Source organism: Haemorhous mexicanus, chromosome Z (genome assembly GCF_027477595.1).
Source record: "Haemorhous mexicanus isolate bHaeMex1 chromosome Z, bHaeMex1.pri, whole genome shotgun sequence".
Taxonomy (NCBI): Eukaryota; Metazoa; Chordata; class Aves; order Passeriformes; family Fringillidae; genus Haemorhous; species Haemorhous mexicanus.
The window spans coordinates 19,074,684-19,093,247 of record NC_082381.1 but is presented as its reverse complement, the minus strand read 5'-3'; the positions used below and the strand labels follow the sequence as shown (position 1 = coordinate 19,093,247).

Below are 18,564 nucleotides of genomic sequence, written 5' to 3'. Positions count from 1 at the left end.
TAGACACTGGCTGGAGTAACATCCCCAAATGGCTTCAACTGATCAGGACACAGCAACAACATGACATACCCTGAAAAGTCACAAAAAAGCTAGCCTCTTTCTGAACTGTGGCAAAATGGATTATAATCTGATTTGGTTTCCTAAATCCAACTTTCAGAGCTTACCACTCCAGTCATGTATGAGGAATTAGAATCTATAAAATTATTTGCCTGTGGCTTGCATGAGTGCAAACTGCAAAGTTCTTATTGCTAGAAATAGCTATAAGCAACTTCACAGAGTGACACCTTTTATGTAGGATCCCTGCAGATCAGACTAACATATGAGAAGGTAGTAAAAAGGTGTACTAAATCAAAACCTAAATATTCAAAATGATATCATGTTGTAAGGGCAGATGGTATGCTTGACATATACATATATAAATAAAATACAATTAAAACATTTTCTGAGTTGAAAGTGATATCATAATTTGAAGATGGAAAGAGCTGTTAGTGCAGGGATAAAAGTACCAAGACATTGCCATAAGGTGTGACCTTAAGCAGTCATTATTAAACGCAATGATACAGTTGGACAAGATACTCTGGGGACAGTAAACAACCTGAAATATCCTGATCAACTCTGCACTGCAGCTAAAAGGTGAAAAGGGAGTTTGTTGGAGGCAGGCATGATCAATGACAAATCAGAACAATGATGACGTCAGGGAAGCCTCCACTGTAAAGCTAGACATCTAAGCCAGATTCCCTGCCTTTTAATAAGACAAACAGGTACTGGTGCAATTTGAACTGAAATAATCTTCTCAACACCACAAACATCTGCTAAAGGATCAGCCAGAGAAGCCTTCACACAGTAAGAAACACAGTGATGGTCTAAATTATTTTCAGGGAGTGAAAACTGGTAAAACAATACTGAGGGGAAAAAATCCAAACAACACCCCATTAAACTCTGCTAGTTCAAATATAGATTATCCTTTAAGTAGCATACAGCAAAGAAGACAGGTCAAGAACCAAAAATTGGAAAACACATTGTGAGCACATGTGAACTTCACCATAGAAAGGACACAAAATACCTATTTGAAACAGTGACAACAGACACATAAAGTTTTGGGTGAGAATTAATTACTACACAATGTTTCACGTGACAAGGTTCCATCAACAAAGACCATCAAGACTTCTTCAGTAAATGAAGGATTACCTAAAGGACTTGCATTCCAATTCACTACCGGTACTGTAAATGAATATTTATGACCAAATTAGTAAGATTAAGACAGATTGAAACAAGAATCAGAAACATATCACTACAGACAAAAGGTTTATCTGTTGTACTGACATCAGTTTAGAAGCACGTGTGAATATTTTTTTAACCAAGGGTAGAAGAAAAACCTAAAGATGTTGCTCAAGAATGATTCTTTATAATAATGTTTTATTTATGGTGCACTAAAACACTCACTAACCTCTCACCTTTGGCATTCGCTATGCAGTGCTACAGTAACTATGAGATTTACATACTTTACATTTACACTTTGTAAAGAAAATGCAAAGAAGAATGAACTTAACCTGACAAGCTGCAAACATATTAATGCATAAGAAAGTCTTGCACGTGACTCTGAAAGTCTTTCACAGAATTACACCTCCACAAGGAATTCTGCCAAACAGAGAGGCAACTGAACTCACTCATCTTTGAACAAGTTGAATTGAATAATGAAAGGTCCAGCTCTTGAGCCAAAAGCTCTTGCCAAACCATGACAATGATATTAAACTTATGGAGCTGCTTAGTTCTTCAGTGAGTTGGGGTCTGCAGTGGGCAAGGTTTATTTTAGAGATGAGAAACTAACTTACCATTGTTTTGCACAGTAATTGCTAAACACAAAAGCAGAACAAAATTAGTGAAGGTTACTTCTTACTTAAATTTTAGCAATTGCATTATAGATATTTTTCCCCCTCAAACTAATGTATTTTGAAATTTAAATTTCAACTTACTCAGATTTCTTCTCACATGTCTTAGATGACTCCTCTATTTTTTTCTCTAGCTCCAAAACAAGTTCCTCTTTGCTCAGAAGGGTTTGCTGTGTCTGCATCAGTTCTTCTATTACTGTTTTTAACCTGCAAACAGATTTCAGAAACCCAACCTGTGAATGCATAAAGTGTATATATCTGGGAACATTGTAATCTTTTTCCTGAAGACGTAAAAGAGCATTATTTTTTAGATTATGTTACTCAGTGCTTAGTGATAGTTCTTTTTTTGTGTGACTGGACCTTTACATTGCTAATCTGCATTGTTAGAGATTCTATGTGAGCCTCTGTATACACACAAGGTTACAGAATTATCTCCTGCCTGCAGGTTCTCCCACCAAGAAAATATTTTTCCCAGAATATCCAATGAGTTCCATGAATTAATGCCTTCCTAATATATTGCTAATTTATGAGAAGCTTTAAGAAAAACAAAAGCCTTCTGACTCATAAAACATGTGCTAAATAAATACACAGAATCAGTAGCTGGGTTGTATTTACTTCTAGAAACAGCAAAAGTACAAATTATCACTTTCTGTCGTAACAGTGATTGTATCTTTCTTTACAATTATCCTTTTTAACCTACAATCTCTGGTAACAGTTAATTCAAAGTGAAGTACAAAAACACTCACTACTAACAGAGAAGGGGTATTACACTTTAAAACCATTACTAACACTTCAAAATTATCTTGGTAAATACTCCAGTAACAAAAAAAAGTTCCACGAATGTAGAACAACATTTGCATTCTAAACAAAACATGTAAATGGCTTACATAATGACAACTTCTAAAACATGTATCAGTCAAGAAATTGTTAGAACAATCTGATAAAAATAAATAAGCACACACATCTTGTTTCCTTTGTCTTTTAGCTATACATCTTTAACTATCTTACTTTATTGCCTCTGTATTTTTAAGCCAAATTTCAATAAAATTACTGAAGTAAAAAGCGCATCACAAGAAAAATATGTGTAGCAATTACCATTGCACAGATCTACAGCCCAAAACCATTCCAGATCAGGGAGTGGTACACCAAGCTCTCTAAATATCTAGGAGGCCCATTCCACACGTCCATATATACCAAACTGAGTTATTAGATTCTAAACACTGAATCAGTCCTCTCCTCCCAACATATTTTATACAATGTTGATTATATATGATCTGTACTCAGTTGTGCACTTTAGGAGACTAAAATCACTAAAAAAAGCCAAAGAGTGAATGACAAAAATTTATTTCCCAAAAGACAAACCTTCCACGTGTTTATTTTGAGACAAGATAAATACTTCAAACATTTCCCTCAAAGTAACAGCATCACAGCTCTGCTTTCTATATACATTTTTATTAGTTTTAGGCTGTCAAAATCTCTATGCTGAACTTCTCTGTGTTTTCTCATACTGGCTCTCCAACTCACTACCAACTAACATTTTATGTTAATAACTTGCTAAAGAAAGTAATGAAAAAAATTTTAACTGCTTTTTGAACAGCTTTCTAAACAAAATTTTAATCAACATTGTATTTGCTTAACAACTGATTTACAGGAAGCAGATGTTCTATCTAATGATCCAGCATCAACAGTCATGAAATTAAAACCAAACTGATAAGACTTCATCAGTAGAAGGAATGAGTATACACATGCAGACACAACATCTTTATTAATTCACCAATTCAAAAATATTAAATTTTATATTTTATATTGCAGCATCAGAGTAAAACATTAAGTTCATATAGTTCTTCCTGAAACTTCTGAGATACTTCAGAGAGATTTTTCTTTGTCTTAGAGAAAAGAAAAAGAAGTTACCAGGTACACCAAAACTACTTGCCTCCTTGCACTTCGCATCTATTCTTTGTTTAAACAGTAACTTTCATTCAAATTGGCTATGGCTGACAACTCTGCATCTGTCTTGTATCATCTTGGCCCTTGTCTGACAAATGAATTTTCTTGTAGTGTCATATCTGCCTTCTGGATACAACCAGTTTACAAAAGGGCTTCTATGACTTAACAGTTAATCACTATAACACCTTAAAAATCCCACAGTACCCCTACCTGGAAAGCTTCCTTTCATATTTCTTTAGTTTTAGGCTCTGTTCTGCTGCAACTATCAATTAAAACAAATGCTTGATCCTAGAGAATTCATATTTAGAAGAATTGGATATTACTGTGGTCATTGATCAACTTTTAGCTTATTCTGGTTGCTTCCTCTCAGCTTTTAATGCATGTCTCTCCAAAGCATAAACTCTTATTTTACTACACTTTTCAGAATTTCTCAGTACTATTCAGTGACATCTATGAATATTTATCAGGAGACACCATAACCCAATCCTTAGAAAGGTTAGCTAGTCAAAACTGACTTTTAACTACCTCCCTTTGTAAAAATTGTATACATAAATATAAGTTCACCTTAAAATGTGAAAACTAGTTTGCTTATCATGCTCCCTTAAAATATAGCTTGTTAAAACCATTAAACAGTTATGTATGCAATGCTGTCATTTTTCCATTGCATAGTCAATGAAACAGCTGATTCAACTAAATATTATTGATTATTAATCAATGTAAGTCTTTGAATGTTTTAAATGTTTGTGAAATAAATCCCCCGTGTGCATTTATTTTATTTGGTAGATACTGAAGGTAGTTCTCTGCAGAAACATAATGCAGCATTTTAAAGCTCCAAGGCCATGATTTTAATGCTGAAGATCGAAAATCAAATTTCTCTTGTTTCATCATGTACAGAGCTGACTTTTTAAAAGTCATCAACTATGGATAAATGATGTAGTACACTTCTCTTGCTTGCAAATTTCTCATCATACACAGCTGACAGATATACAGGTGGGGATTTTTTTTGGGCTGCAGTGGCTTTCAGGCAAGACTGTAACAAGATATCTGAAACACACTTAAGAAGAGATATGAGTAAAGACAGTTACCAAGAACTGTGACAAAAAATGAAGGGTTCTGACCTTCATTAAAAAGCAAAAGGACAAACAAAGGACAATAATATACAGTTTTGACAGTACCAGGGAACAGTGGAGCTTCATAAATAATCTGCACGGCCTAATATATTCATAATAATCCAAATAAAAGGACAGTTTGAAAAGTGAAAAAGAATACTGATCTGCTGATCATATAATGTTATTGGAGGTAGGGGGAAGGCTGAATATGAAGAATAAAAAAGGATTATTCTTGACCTTATGACACTCCATACCTAGGCTGTCATTTCAATACATATGGAAATAGGCAAATATGTAGTGGGGAAAAAATAATCCAAAGCTTTATAAATGTAGACTGGAGCATGGGTCTAAAATGACCACAAAAATTCAGAAATGGAATCTTGGAGATACAGTTGATGACTCCCTGAAAACACTTGCCTGATGACCTGCTCAGGTCAGAAAATCAAACTGAATGCTTCCCTAGGATTTGTTAAAACCAAAGCAGAGTGACAACACAGGAAACCTTGGAAGGCCTCCCTCTAAACTGTGTATCCGGGTTACCTGTAAAATTCTAGTCATTCATCTCAAAACCAATACAGCAACCTTGACAACATTCAAATAAAGACAACCAGATGGATAAAGGATGAGTAAGCTTTGTGAAAGGACAGATTAAAGCCAAAAGATCACTCTGAACAGAAGTAGAACAGAAATTTACATTATCATAGGCAGAAAGGAACAGACTGTTCCTCTTCTCTTCCAAAACAAAAGCTTTAGAGCCATAAAAGGAAAAAAGACAAGAGCAGGTTCACAAAATAGGAAGTTAATTTCTAGAATTCCTTGACCAAAAATTCTATGGACAAGATGCTTTTACACACTGAACCTGGCTGAAAAAGATCACAGAAGAAATGTATTTCCAAGGATATTATAAACTACCTCCATGACCATTAAAGACTTTTATCTCAAAATATTTCAGAGGTGAAAATTGTGGGAGGCTGAGGAAACAGCATTATATGGCCATCCTGGTTTTCTTCTCCTCTCAAGACTTTTTCCCTGTTGTCTAACATGGGAATGAAGAAAGTTGAGTGTCTGCCTTTGGTCTGACCTAATATGGCTTAACTGTTTTTCTCAGAAACCTAAATCTATACCAGAAAGTGAACAAGTGAACAGCTTAAAAACAGCAACACTTAAAAGGGCTACATGATTTGCATTCCTGAAACAATGACACACCATAAAATTTCTCCACTTTGCAAAATTATTTCAAATGGATGAATGGTTTGCAAGAGAACACTATGAAAATTGTACTGAAAACATATATATATATATATATATATATGTATGTATATGTATATATTTACCTACACACACTCACACACACACACACACACACACACATATACATATATATGTATGTATGTATGTGTAGGTAAATATATAGACATACATTTATAACAAAATTATATATTTCATTAGAAATGTTTATTAGAAAAGCAAGATTTCATCTCTTTTATATAGATAGGCTGCTGTCTTATTTCTAAACAGTTGGATACAAAAGGCAAGCCTAGGCAGAATCTTTGAAAAATTCTAATATTCCATTTAAAAGGGAGGTTCAGCATCCATATATTTCTTGCTACTGTTCTGAATACATCAAGATGTACAACATCTCAGAGTTTAGGCACGAATAATCACAATATAGTAATGATGCAGAATTTATTAAAAAGAGAATCGTGTTTAAAGGAATTGGGGGGGCTTAATTATCATGGGATCTTTTCATAAGATAAAGCTGCTTCATGACTAAGTAGGCAGATACTTAATATTAAAAAAATATTTCAGTACTTATCAAGGGAATAGATTTACAGAAAGTAATCAAATTATACAGAAAAAAAGAGAGGATGATTAACAGCCTTAAAAAGGAATTAATAAAATCCCGAGTTTCTGTCATGTTGAGAAAACACAAGGATGAGAGTAACCCACAGAAGACACTGCTATACGTTTACATTTGAAAATACTTCACACTAATTTTGGTTTTCAGAAAAGCCTACAAGAAATCAGGATCATAGTTTTATTAAGGAAGTGAAATTAAAGAAAAGAAAACCAAATCTAAAAATTCCCACAATATATCATTGATATCTGATTTGCATCAATTATACTTTCTAAGGGGAAAATATTTCAAATAAGTCTCACATGAACTGAAATACAGTAGACACAGCAAAAACACCCACCAATGAAATTCTGAATTTCCCATTTTTAATGCATGATTAACAGTTGCAATCTCACAGGTGACCACACAGGACCATTTTATGTCAAAAGTTGAGGCCCATAATATATAAACGTAATACTGTCAGCAGTCAATTCATTGCCCACAATAAATTATTAAAGGTGAACTTGGTAAAAGTAACGAAAATATTTAACTAGGCAATATATTAACAAAACACAGAGAGGTAGTTCATGACCTTGAATAGCTAAAAACTCTGTGAAACACTATACAACAGCTATACGTGTGTTACTAAGTTAATGTACTCTAAAGGTTACAATAATGAATAACAATCTCCTTTAGAAAACAAAAGCAAATACCTAAAAAACAAATAAATTTATTAATGAAAATTTTCTACACAATGATTTAAATCACTGACCACATAACTCTTCTCAGTGGTTTCATCAAAACATTTTGCTGTTTTTCCTAGGGCAGTGAATGTGTCAACACTTATGGGAAAATGAACCAGCACCTTCCCAGGGAGGACTCATCATAGATTTGGGGCATTTTATTAACTGGCACAGAGAATTACATACTTCAAAATCAGGACAAGTTTTTGAGGAGACTAAGGAGGAGGATTTTGTGAAAAGACCAGTACAACCAGCATGGGAAAGAGTCTGTGGCCTGAAAATACTACACTTAGAAAATGGACCTTAAAGATGGAGACACAGCCATGCAAGGATCTAAGTGAGCACAGATATAACACAGAATAGCATTTCCAAAGGATAAAAGATATGTAGAGACTTACATGACTTGCAAACTTTCTGCTGTTAAATTATTCCACATGATCTCATTAGCTTGAAGGTTTTCATTTTCTTCTAGTAAAGACGTATCAAACTCTATTTCTTGTTCAACAACTTCTGATGACCTAATTTAGTAAATAATTGTTATCATTTCAAAACCAACATGTATCTTTCAGTAGATCATAGAGCAAATCATTAGGTTTTGAAGTATTTCATTAACTAGATTATAGTAAAAATTATATATGAAATAAGGATAGATAGCAATTGGATACATGTTGTTTTTTCTGTAAAAAAAAAATGTAATTCCAAAATCTCATGAGATAAAACACACTACAGTTCTTTGAATGAAGTTCACAGCAAAATCAAGGTTCCCAAAGACTACCAATGTGAACAGGTGCCTGTTATCTGCTTCCATCACAAACCTGCATTTGACGACCACCAATTCACACATAAAAATAACAAAAAGATAATGAAAGAAGTCTTAGAGCTATTTTTTCATACAGTAAAACAGAGTAATAGTTCAATAAATGGAAAGTGCATTTTTTAATACACGCAGAGCATGTGTTATCTGCATGCTCTGAAGCCTCAACCTGCAATAACTAGAGTCAAATGTATCTAGAGTTGACTTTAAACTAAAACAAGTTTAGCCCAGAATGCAAATTTCATCCAAATGAACAGCACACTGGCTCACACTGAGTCTAGACTGTAATGTGTAGTCTGCTGTCAGTATCAAAGTCCTGGCTATCCTCATGTAATTTAGAACCAGCCAAACAGACTGTTCAGCCAGCTTTCTGTATGTGGAAAGTAAAATAATTTTCAAATTAGGATGAAGTTTTACATGAAACAAGGTAAAAGGAACCAAAGAGAAGCAAATTCCTCTGAGCACTTAAGCAGCTGCAGTTTAATGCAGGGTTTTCTCAAGAAGAAACATGAGATGAAAATGCTTACCTGTGAGTATCTATGAAGTCATTATACTCAGAGTTAGGGTCTATCTGTTCCACTGAGGTCTGGATCTCTTTATGGACATTCACAATCTCTTCTGTTACAAGACTGGTGATCTCGCTATACTCATCCAAGATCCCTTTTCTAGAAAGGAAAAAAGAGTCTAGTGTATAATATGGCACTGAAGGCATAGATAGCATTGAAGATGCTTCAAATTTTCAATTTGCTGCTTCGACAAAGTCTTGTTCCAGCTGGCTAAAAAGGGAAAAGTATTACAATATATTATTCAAAGAAAAAATGCATCACGTGAGGACTTTCCTCTACAGGCTTAGGCTGGCTAGAGTCTCTTTAGACCATGCTCCTTCTGTTGATTTCAGTGCACCCACACACAGCATAGCTAAACTAAAAACTGGAGTGATTACAAGGAAAGGGACTGTATAGAGTTCAGTGATGATGCTCTTCTTCACACAGGACTTGCCACGCTTGCTATACCTACACTGAAAGTGAGAAATGGCCACTCACGTTAATATTTCAAAGATTTTTAAAGCTTCAACAAACAGAACAAAGGACTGAATCAGGAAAAAGGGCAGCACTGGGAGCATCACCAACTGCCAGAGGCTCACCCTCAAAATGCCAGCTCCACCTTTCATACCTCTGGAGGACACATCAGCCAACCATGGCACCTCCCAAAGTCTGTCTGTCAACTCTTCTTCACCATCTATGGGTGGAGACTGCTTTCTTGTAACCTGACTGGAGGTCAGGTATTGCCATGTCATGTCCCCTTAGCAACAAGCTTTTCCCACTCCCAAAGGCACCACACACGGGGCACAAGTACACACCCTCCCTCCACATGACCCTGACCAAGGCTGTCCAATGGCAACAATACAGGGAGGAAAAGGGGACTATGGGGAGCACAGAGGGTCTCCAAACAATACAATAACATAACCATACATCAACAAAACTTCTCTTAATATACACACAATATAAAACTCTTAATTGTGAGAGCCAATCACCACATTACTCATTCATAACACTGAAGATTTTCATGTTTCATGACAAAATATATTCTGGCGTAAGGCAAAATGATTTACAGAAATGTGTGCATTTCCTTTCAACAGTGGTTTTCCATCTTGTTCTAGTTTTTTTATATATATTATGTCATTCAGACAAAAATAGGCATAAATCCCAAGTAAGCATATATTTACAAGAGGAGAGAAAATTAACCAAGAATTTGTTGTGAGAAAGTACAAGCCATCCAACCTTGTCTTTACTTGCTTCCAAGAGTGGGAAAAACCAAATGGAAAATGAATGACAGAGAAAGAGGTGGTATTATGACACTACTCTTAACAGCATCCAGTAACACATACTCAGAACACCCTTCTATTTGCCTTAACTTTTAGTTTTCCTTCATAATGTACCTTCAAAATTATTTCCCATTTCATTTTTATCTCTGATAAATTTGCTAGTTTGCCAGGATCTGAAGCATGATGGCCAGTCAAAAAAAACTGATGAATTTTGGCTAGCGAAATATGCAGAGGAAAAAGTGTAAATGGATTTTTCCTGGATAAGATCTCAAGTTATATTTGCTCTGTAAAAAAGAATGGTGTAATAGGATTTTCTCAGTGCACTACTTCTAAGCAGAAAAAAGGCAAGAGAAGGCATTAAATCTTGTCTTTTCTGAGAATATTATGTGTTAAAAAGTTCCAGAAAATATTTCATGGAATGTAATGAAAAAATAGGTAAACATCAACTATAGCAATGCCATATCTTAGAGAATATATATCAATTACAATGACAAAAAAGAGAAAAAAAATAATCAGCAAATCAGCAATATTATTCTATACTTCTTCAGGTCTAAAAAACTAATTCACCTGCAAAATTAGGGTAATTCAGGAAGTTTTGTTTCACAGAGGTTGTCACACTAAGCTCTACACCAAAAATCAGCATCTCTATATGTGAACCAGAGTTATTATAATAGAATAATTTTCCAATACATTCAGAACTCACAAAAAAGTCTATGTAGTGACAAAAGTATTTTTTACAGGTTTTTACTCCAGGAAGAGAAAAGATAAGTTTCAATAAGCTCTAGTTCCATCATAAATTTCCTCAGTTAATTATTATAGCTCGTGATTCTAAACCAATCACCTGAATTAGAGCACACACATTTAACTGAGCCTTTTGCTGTGATCTTACATACCAAATTAAAAGGACCATACAGGGAGTACTACTTTACTTCAATACCAGCACCTGAACCAAAAAAATTAAAATTAAAATGTTACTGCACAGAGAAGCTAATGATGCCTGCACTGTATAAAGTGTGGAATCCCCAACTATCCCTCAGGTCCTCTGCAGTGAAATCATGATGAATTCTGACACCAGAATAGGCAAGAAAATGAACTAAAAAGAGTGTTTCATATCTAAATTAAGAACAAAAAAAAAAAAAAAAAAAAAAGGGTAACCACACCTTTTTTTAAGCTAAGGCAGCATGGTGGTTACAAACCAGAAAGGAGGGCTGAAAGTCCTCAATATCTGTTCTCACATATCATCACTTTGCATGTACTCTGTAATGATGTAAGAATGATCTTTTAGAAAAGAGGTCATAGTATTTTTAAGGGAAGACTCCTTACAGTGAGGTCAAGTTTACATAATCCTGTTAATCCTCCCATTCATACCATTAATTATGCATCTGACTGTGGCTCCTCCACAATCACTGTCAAGACAGTTTGGCAGTTTAAATCAAATTTGTTGCTGGTACAATTTCATAATAATGACTACCAGACAGGCAACAAACTTGCTATAGTCTATAAACTGAAGGAAAAATCATGAGCTCAATTATAAACACCACAGTCAATCTGTAAAAATTTATAAGAAGATGGTGTCCTGTTGGTAGGCTTAAGTGAGAGCTCGAAACTACCATCTGCATTATTTGGATAACTATTTTCAACTGTTGTCCCCTGATATATAAGTAATTAATCACAGTTTCTTATTTTCAACTATTCTTATAAATTAGAATACTACACATAAAAATTTTTCATGTTAGTAATATTTAAGAATGCATCTTACAGGGCTTTAATCATTTCTTCTTGCATCTTCTGTAGTGAATCAAGTAACAGAGGAAGTGTAGTATCATAATATTGGTGCTGATGTAATTGTGCTCCTTTCAGTGCCAACACATACTGGTTATGCAACATATGAAGTTTCATAGTGGCTTTTTCACACCGATCTTTGGCTTTCTCTGTCTCCTTTCCTGAGAGAAAACAAAACAAAAATGCAAATGGTGATTTAAAAAGTATATAGGCCTACAGATGACACACCTGGTAAATTTATGTCAGGTTGTTTTTCTACAGTAGTTTTTAAGGTACTTCTCTGAGGAAGGTAAAATCCAACCACCTACAGATAATTAGTATGATCAAATGTCTAGGTTTTCTAATTAATAAACTTTGCAAGAAAAAGGTTCTTTTCTTGGAGCAGAAACGTAAGAATTCCTTATCTAAAAGTATATAAAACCATAAGTATAAAAATAATACAATATCAACAAGAAAGAAATCTCAGATGCATTGCTATCTCAAAGCTTTTCTTTTATTTGCAAAATCATATTTTTAGAAGAGAAAGAGATGCCCTCCTATAGTAGATGCACTAAAAATATATTAATTTTTTGTATTCAAGCATTCCTATTGCTACCTATAATCCTAAAAAAGCAATGACGCAGTCAGTCTACATATGAACAGCTGAACCCTCACACTGTTACTCCTGCTCAAAATGAGCAGCTTCTCTCCTACACCTTACCATTTCCCTGTCACACTGATATCCTGATCAGGATTGGCCCTACAGCCTCAGCTTTGCACCACTGAGACTGGAATTCCTCAAGTTCAAGCTGACAGGACCAGCTGAGGGTTGAACTGCAGAGCTATAAGGTACTTCATGAGGTCACCTATTCCATTCTATTCCGGTCTATTCCATTCTTTTCACAGCAGCTGCACAGCTATGTGAGGTACATTATCAACACTTTTTCCACCACAAATCCAAAACGCAGCCCCGCAACAGCTACTGCAAAGAAAATCAACTCTACTTCAGCCATAACCAGAACACACATGTAAGCTTTTAATGAGATCCTTGCTGTCTTCTTGATATTTACTGAGTATCTCATTACTTTTTCAGGAAATAAGACCATTTTAAATTAATCTCATATCTGCAAATATCAAGGGCAGAGTCACAAGTACCTGCACAGATAAACATATGCTACCTAAAGCAATCTCATTCAGACCACTGCATTTCTTATAAACTTAAAATAATTTATGTAAGTAAAAACACATCTACTACCCATCACAAAGCAGTTGAGAAAAAAGAAAATGTAAGCATTCATGGCTAAGTGGCAAAACAGCTGCTTGAAAGCAGACCTTGAAGAGCTGTGTCATATAAGGAATACACAAGGGACTGTGAACTCAAATAAATCAAAACAGAGCAACATTAAAGGCACACTAAAAATAAGTTGAGGGAAAACCAGTAACAAATCCTCTTTCATATACATTGGAGTCAGCAACCTTGTCAGAAAAAGTAAACAACAGTCACCACATAAAAGGAGCTGGTACAAGAAAAGATTTTTTTTTTCCCTTCTGTGATCACTACCTCAGACCTTCAGAGATTTCCAGGACGAAATATTACTTTGTGAAAGAGTCAATGAATCTCTTTTTTCTAAGCTGTCAGAAAAAGTTTGTTGAGAATAAATGAAATGAGAACAAATTATAAGGACTGGATGGTGCTTAGCTTTGAAACTTCAAAGGTACTTGAGAAAGTTTTAACTAAAATATTATTATTAGTTTATATAGGAGGAAGTAGGCACTCAATGGAGAGTCCCAGGAATATCAGCTGGACTCTGATAGATGAGGTGATGAAGACAATGATGATGATGAAGATGCTGTCTGAAAGAAACAAACAGGGAAACCAAACGTGAAGAACTGGAAAAAAAGCTGTCATAGTTTGACACTAGCCAAATGCCAGGAACCCACAAAAGCTGCTTACCCACCCTCCCCTGCCACAGCTGGGCAGAGAGAAAGTACTTTAATGAAGGTTCATGAGTTAAGGAAGGGGAGAAAACACACCAAGGGCAAAACAGGTTCAACTTAAAGGTACAAGGTGAATTTATTACTAACAAAATCAGGGGAGGATAATGAGAAGTCAAATAAGCCCTTAAAACACCTTTTTCCCTCCAACCCCCCCCTCCTTCCCACCAACAGCTCAGGGAGACAGGGCATGGGGGTTTTTGGTCAGTTCATCGCTAGTCATTTCTTCAGTGCTCCAGGAGAGGAATCCTTCCCCTGTGAGGCCCTGGGGTCCCTCCCACAGGAGACAGCTCTCCATGAACTTCTCCCGTGTGGGTCCACTCTCATGAGCAGTTGTTCTAAAACTACTGCAACATGATTTCCTCCCATTGGCTACCAGTGCTCCCAAAACTGCTGTGACGTGGGTCACTCTTTCCAGGGGGTGCATTCCTCCAAGGACAGGCTGCTCCAGCCTGGAAGCAAGGGCTCTCTCTCCACTGGGTCTCCCACTGGATCACAGCCTCCTCCAGGCATCCACCCACTCCAGCATGGGCACCTCCCCCATGGGCTGCAGGTGGATCTCTGCATTCCCTGTGCACCCACAGGCTGCAGGGACACAGCTGCTTCACCATGGTCTTCACCACAGCCTGCAGAGGAATCTCGGCTCTGGTGCCTGGAGCACTTCCTCCCCCCTCCTTCTCCATTGACCTTGGTGTCTCCATGTTGTTTTCCCTCCTCCTTTTCTCTGGGTAGAAAAAAATTGTGTCCCCTTTCTTTTGATGTTCCTCTTAAATATGTCATCACAGAGGTTTTATCAACCTCTCTCATTGGTCCAGCCTCGGCCAGCAGCATGTCCATCTTCAGATTGAATCTATCAGGGATTGGCTCTGCCAGACATGATGGAAGCTTCTGAAAAGCCATCTCTGTGCCACCCCCACCCCCCACTACCAAAAACCAGGCCATGCAAAACCAACACAAAAACCTTGAGAGGTACTGATTAAAACAACAGTAAATTATAGAGTAAATATTTAGAGAGGTGCACATGGGAAAAGAACTATTCCAGTTTAGTAATCCAAATGCACACAGAAATGGGATCTTGGGGTCAGTACAGCAAGATTGATGGAAATATAAACTCAGTGTTCAGCAAAGGAGTAGACTGGGCTGTTATGCTACTGATTAAATCCACTTAAAAGTATGCAATCTGTTAACCTCAAGGACAATACATCTGACATGCAAAAAGAGTATTACCATCAGAAAGGTAGGAAACAAGACAAACACAGAAAGAATTACTACAGTGAAGGGTCCTGAAGCACTAGGAGTCTGAGGAATAACATGCAAGAACACACACAGTTAACAGATCTGCACAACCCCTTTCAATGTAAAAACTGTACAGTTTATGGCATTATGTGGAAAGAGTAAAAATAAAAGACCTTCTTCAATGAGCACGCAGCTAACCTATGTATTCTTTTGGTAAAAGTTATCATAAGCAAAAAAAAAAAAAAAAAACTTACATGGTTTAACAGTGAAGGGACAAGTGTATGCAAAAAGAAAAAAAAAAAAAAAAAAAAAAAAAAAAGGGAAAAAAAATCCTGAAGAGCTACTAAGAACTAGGACAGCACTGCTGACTCGGAACTCCCCAGGTAACAAATTACCATGAAGCCAAAGCACGTTTGTACTCTCCTATGGCTCTCTAGACACTTGCTACTTCACACCACTGTCAGCTACATTTCAAACACAGATTAATAAAAATCACTTTAAAAGGATAGTATGTCTTTCATTTAATTGAAAACAATCCAACTGCTGACCTAATTTTGTACATGGAAGGTACAGATTTCTTACACTACAATTATCTGAGTTACTCTGTAACTCAAAGACAAAGCACGTCTCCAGAGCTGTCACTAGAGAAGAATTTTTCATGTAGGTATGAATAAAACAATCCACTTTAAAAATTTCTGTAGAACTGTTTTGGAGAGATAACATTCACAAGGCTATCTTAAACTTTAGCAAGACATAGCAGGTTTTGTTTTTGGCAAACCATCTAAACTCACGTTTCATGAGGAAACCAAATTTTTTAAATTCCCTCCCAAAAAAGCCCACAGTATTTATTTCTAAATGAAATGTAGACAATTCATAAAGGGAAAAAGAATTCAACACATCAGAATAACATCCCAGAAGTTAAATACACCCAAATATGCATGTCTGACATCAGTGCAACAACATAACAGGATGGTAAAATCCTATTTTCCCACCAGCCTTAGGAACTTAATTTCTCCTGTATATACATTATTCCTGACCAGAAAACCTCAACTAATTTCTGATTATCATACAGAAGTATCATACATACTTTTTTCTAAATACAGTAAGCTACAGAGTCAATCTGGTCATCTCCAGAGTAAAAACACCCTAAGGTCTTTTTAGAGAAGGAAAGGTATGTGGAGCACAGGGAAATACTGGAAGGTGACTGAACAGAGCTTGGAAGGGAAGGGAACAGGTCATGTACAGGTCATGTACAGTTACAGGATGAAGACTGGATGAAAAAGGAGAGGACAAAGCTGTTGGAAGCCAAGGCTGAAATGTTTTGCTTGCCAGTCCATAGTGAGACACGCTCTCCAGGAAAGCCGGAAGAGTCAGACAAGGTGATAGCAGAGGCAAAAATGCTGCATTACTTCTTGGATTATTCTGTGCTCGGCTATTCCTACTCAAGCATGCCCTAGATCAAATAATCTAAAATTATCTCCATATGTCATAGTTTAAGAGCTATGAGTTGTCTATGCATGTGCTTAAAATACCTTCCTTACCAGTTTTCAGCTAATGAAATATTAGCACATCTGAAATCAGACTATGTACCATCACGTATGGGCTTGTGACCTGTGAACTGCAACAAACCACCTCTGACAGCTAAACTAAACCGAAAATTTACACTAAAATTATCAAATCCCCATAACTAGGAATTTAGTAATACTATATCTCTTTCAAAAACCTCATTAGCATCTAAACTATCTGATTTTCCCATCTGTTTTAAGGACTAAATACCTTTGCTACACATTATTCCTCAGCAGAACACCTCAACTAATTGTAACATAAATCAAATTATCATATTCACTCAACTTTAAAATAGAGCCTTGGATCTATGTTTCATTCAGGCAACACAGTTACAGTATTATTTTCGTATTTTAATTTATTTTTTAAAGTAGCAAAATGCAGTGAAGCAGCATACACAGTTGTTCTACATGTCAACTAGCACAGAGGAAAACATTCAATTTTCTTTATCTCTACAATGAATTTCATAAATAGATATAATTATAATTCTACTGCCATCAGCTGTTGACAAAACTGTTTAATGTTAATAGAAACTGATGGGTATACAATATGTCACACCATAAACTGTACCGTGAAGCTTGCAAAATTCAATTATGAAAGTTTTATATTTACAAAGAAAAGGCTGGTATTCTTTTTCACTCATTCTGGAGTCTAGTATTTCAATTTCTAATAGAAACGCATTTAAGATTTTACTGCATACAGTACAACACAGCCATCCAGGAAAAGAATGTTTTAGTCTATATTCAGTTAAAAGGCAGATTTGCCAATCCAAAGGTCTTGCAGTCCTAATTACTAGACTCTTGGGGCCTAATAACCACCTAGCACAGAAGTAAAAAGACTGGATGGGACAATAAACTGAGAAAAATTTCAGCTCATAATGTCCACTTTATCTTTTTTTATATCAGCATCAATGTACAGTGCAAATGCCTCAGGAAGCTGACCTTAAGGAAATAAACACTGCAGACCGAGAAAGTTTTCACACATATTTTGGCTTTAATAATTATGCCAGTGAGCTCAAGTTTTTCCCCTCTTTCCCAGGTTTTCCAACTCCTTCCAGCTAGACTTCAGCCAATCTGAAGTGATGACAAAGTATTCATAAAATATGCAACAGAAATCATTATAAAGGCTTAGCTCACAACAGACAAACTAAATTTGTAGATTTGTAACTCCTGGTCTTGAAACGTGACCTTTGGCTTCAGCACACAATGAACGCCATCCCATGTAGACACGCCAATGACACAGTATTACACAAGGCCAGTTTTTGACAATTAATTTAATTTCTTTCCAAAAGGAGCCAATGATACATCTGATGTCACAATATATGGTTACATCCCCCCAACAGAAACACACTGAGAAAACTTAAATACGCTAAAACTGTGGAAACAGACAAACTAAGTTAAAAACAGGACAAGGTGACTATCTACACGAACAACAAGAAGGAAGAAAGTCTTTATACATAAATAAAACTGTGGCTAACAATACATAGAAACTGAGGACTAAAACATACACCAGGAACATAGCCATCTCTTGTAGTTCAGGGACTGCAAAAAGCAAATCCACCCAAATTTCTGGGTATAGGTAAGTACAGGGAAAAGCAGCAGAGGCAATGTCATAAGAAATGTGGGGAGCAACGACATTGCCTGGACAGTACCAAAAGTGACTACAGAGCTCTGGGGGCAGAGATGAAAAGCACAAGGGACCAGGCTGTGTCCTCCTTAATCCTGCTAGTGGGGAAAGGGTGCAAAGAGAGCACTGACAATACAGGCTGGTAAGTAGCTGCAGAACAAAGGTCGGCCACACGGGTCTGTATTCTACAGCCGGGGGACCCTTTTTGCAGACCACCAT

General features: G+C 36.2%; 1 protein-coding gene across 3 annotated transcripts in view; it reads right to left on the bottom strand.

Moving 5' to 3' along the window:
* Window positions 1-18,564, bottom strand: part of FER (FER tyrosine kinase) — a 158,672-nt gene that overhangs the window by 106,953 nt on the left and 33,155 nt on the right. For all 3 annotated transcript variants that reach the window (XM_059837047.1, XM_059837049.1, XM_059837048.1), the window contains 4 exons: window positions 11,924-12,107; window positions 8,867-9,004; window positions 7,924-8,043; window positions 1,974-2,096 (listed from right to left, as the gene is read on the bottom strand). In XM_059837047.1, coding sequence (XP_059693030.1) covers window positions 1,974-2,096; window positions 7,924-8,043; window positions 8,867-9,004; window positions 11,924-12,107 — 565 coding nt within the window. The remainder of the gene's footprint in view (window positions 1-1,973; window positions 2,097-7,923; window positions 8,044-8,866; window positions 9,005-11,923; window positions 12,108-18,564) is intronic.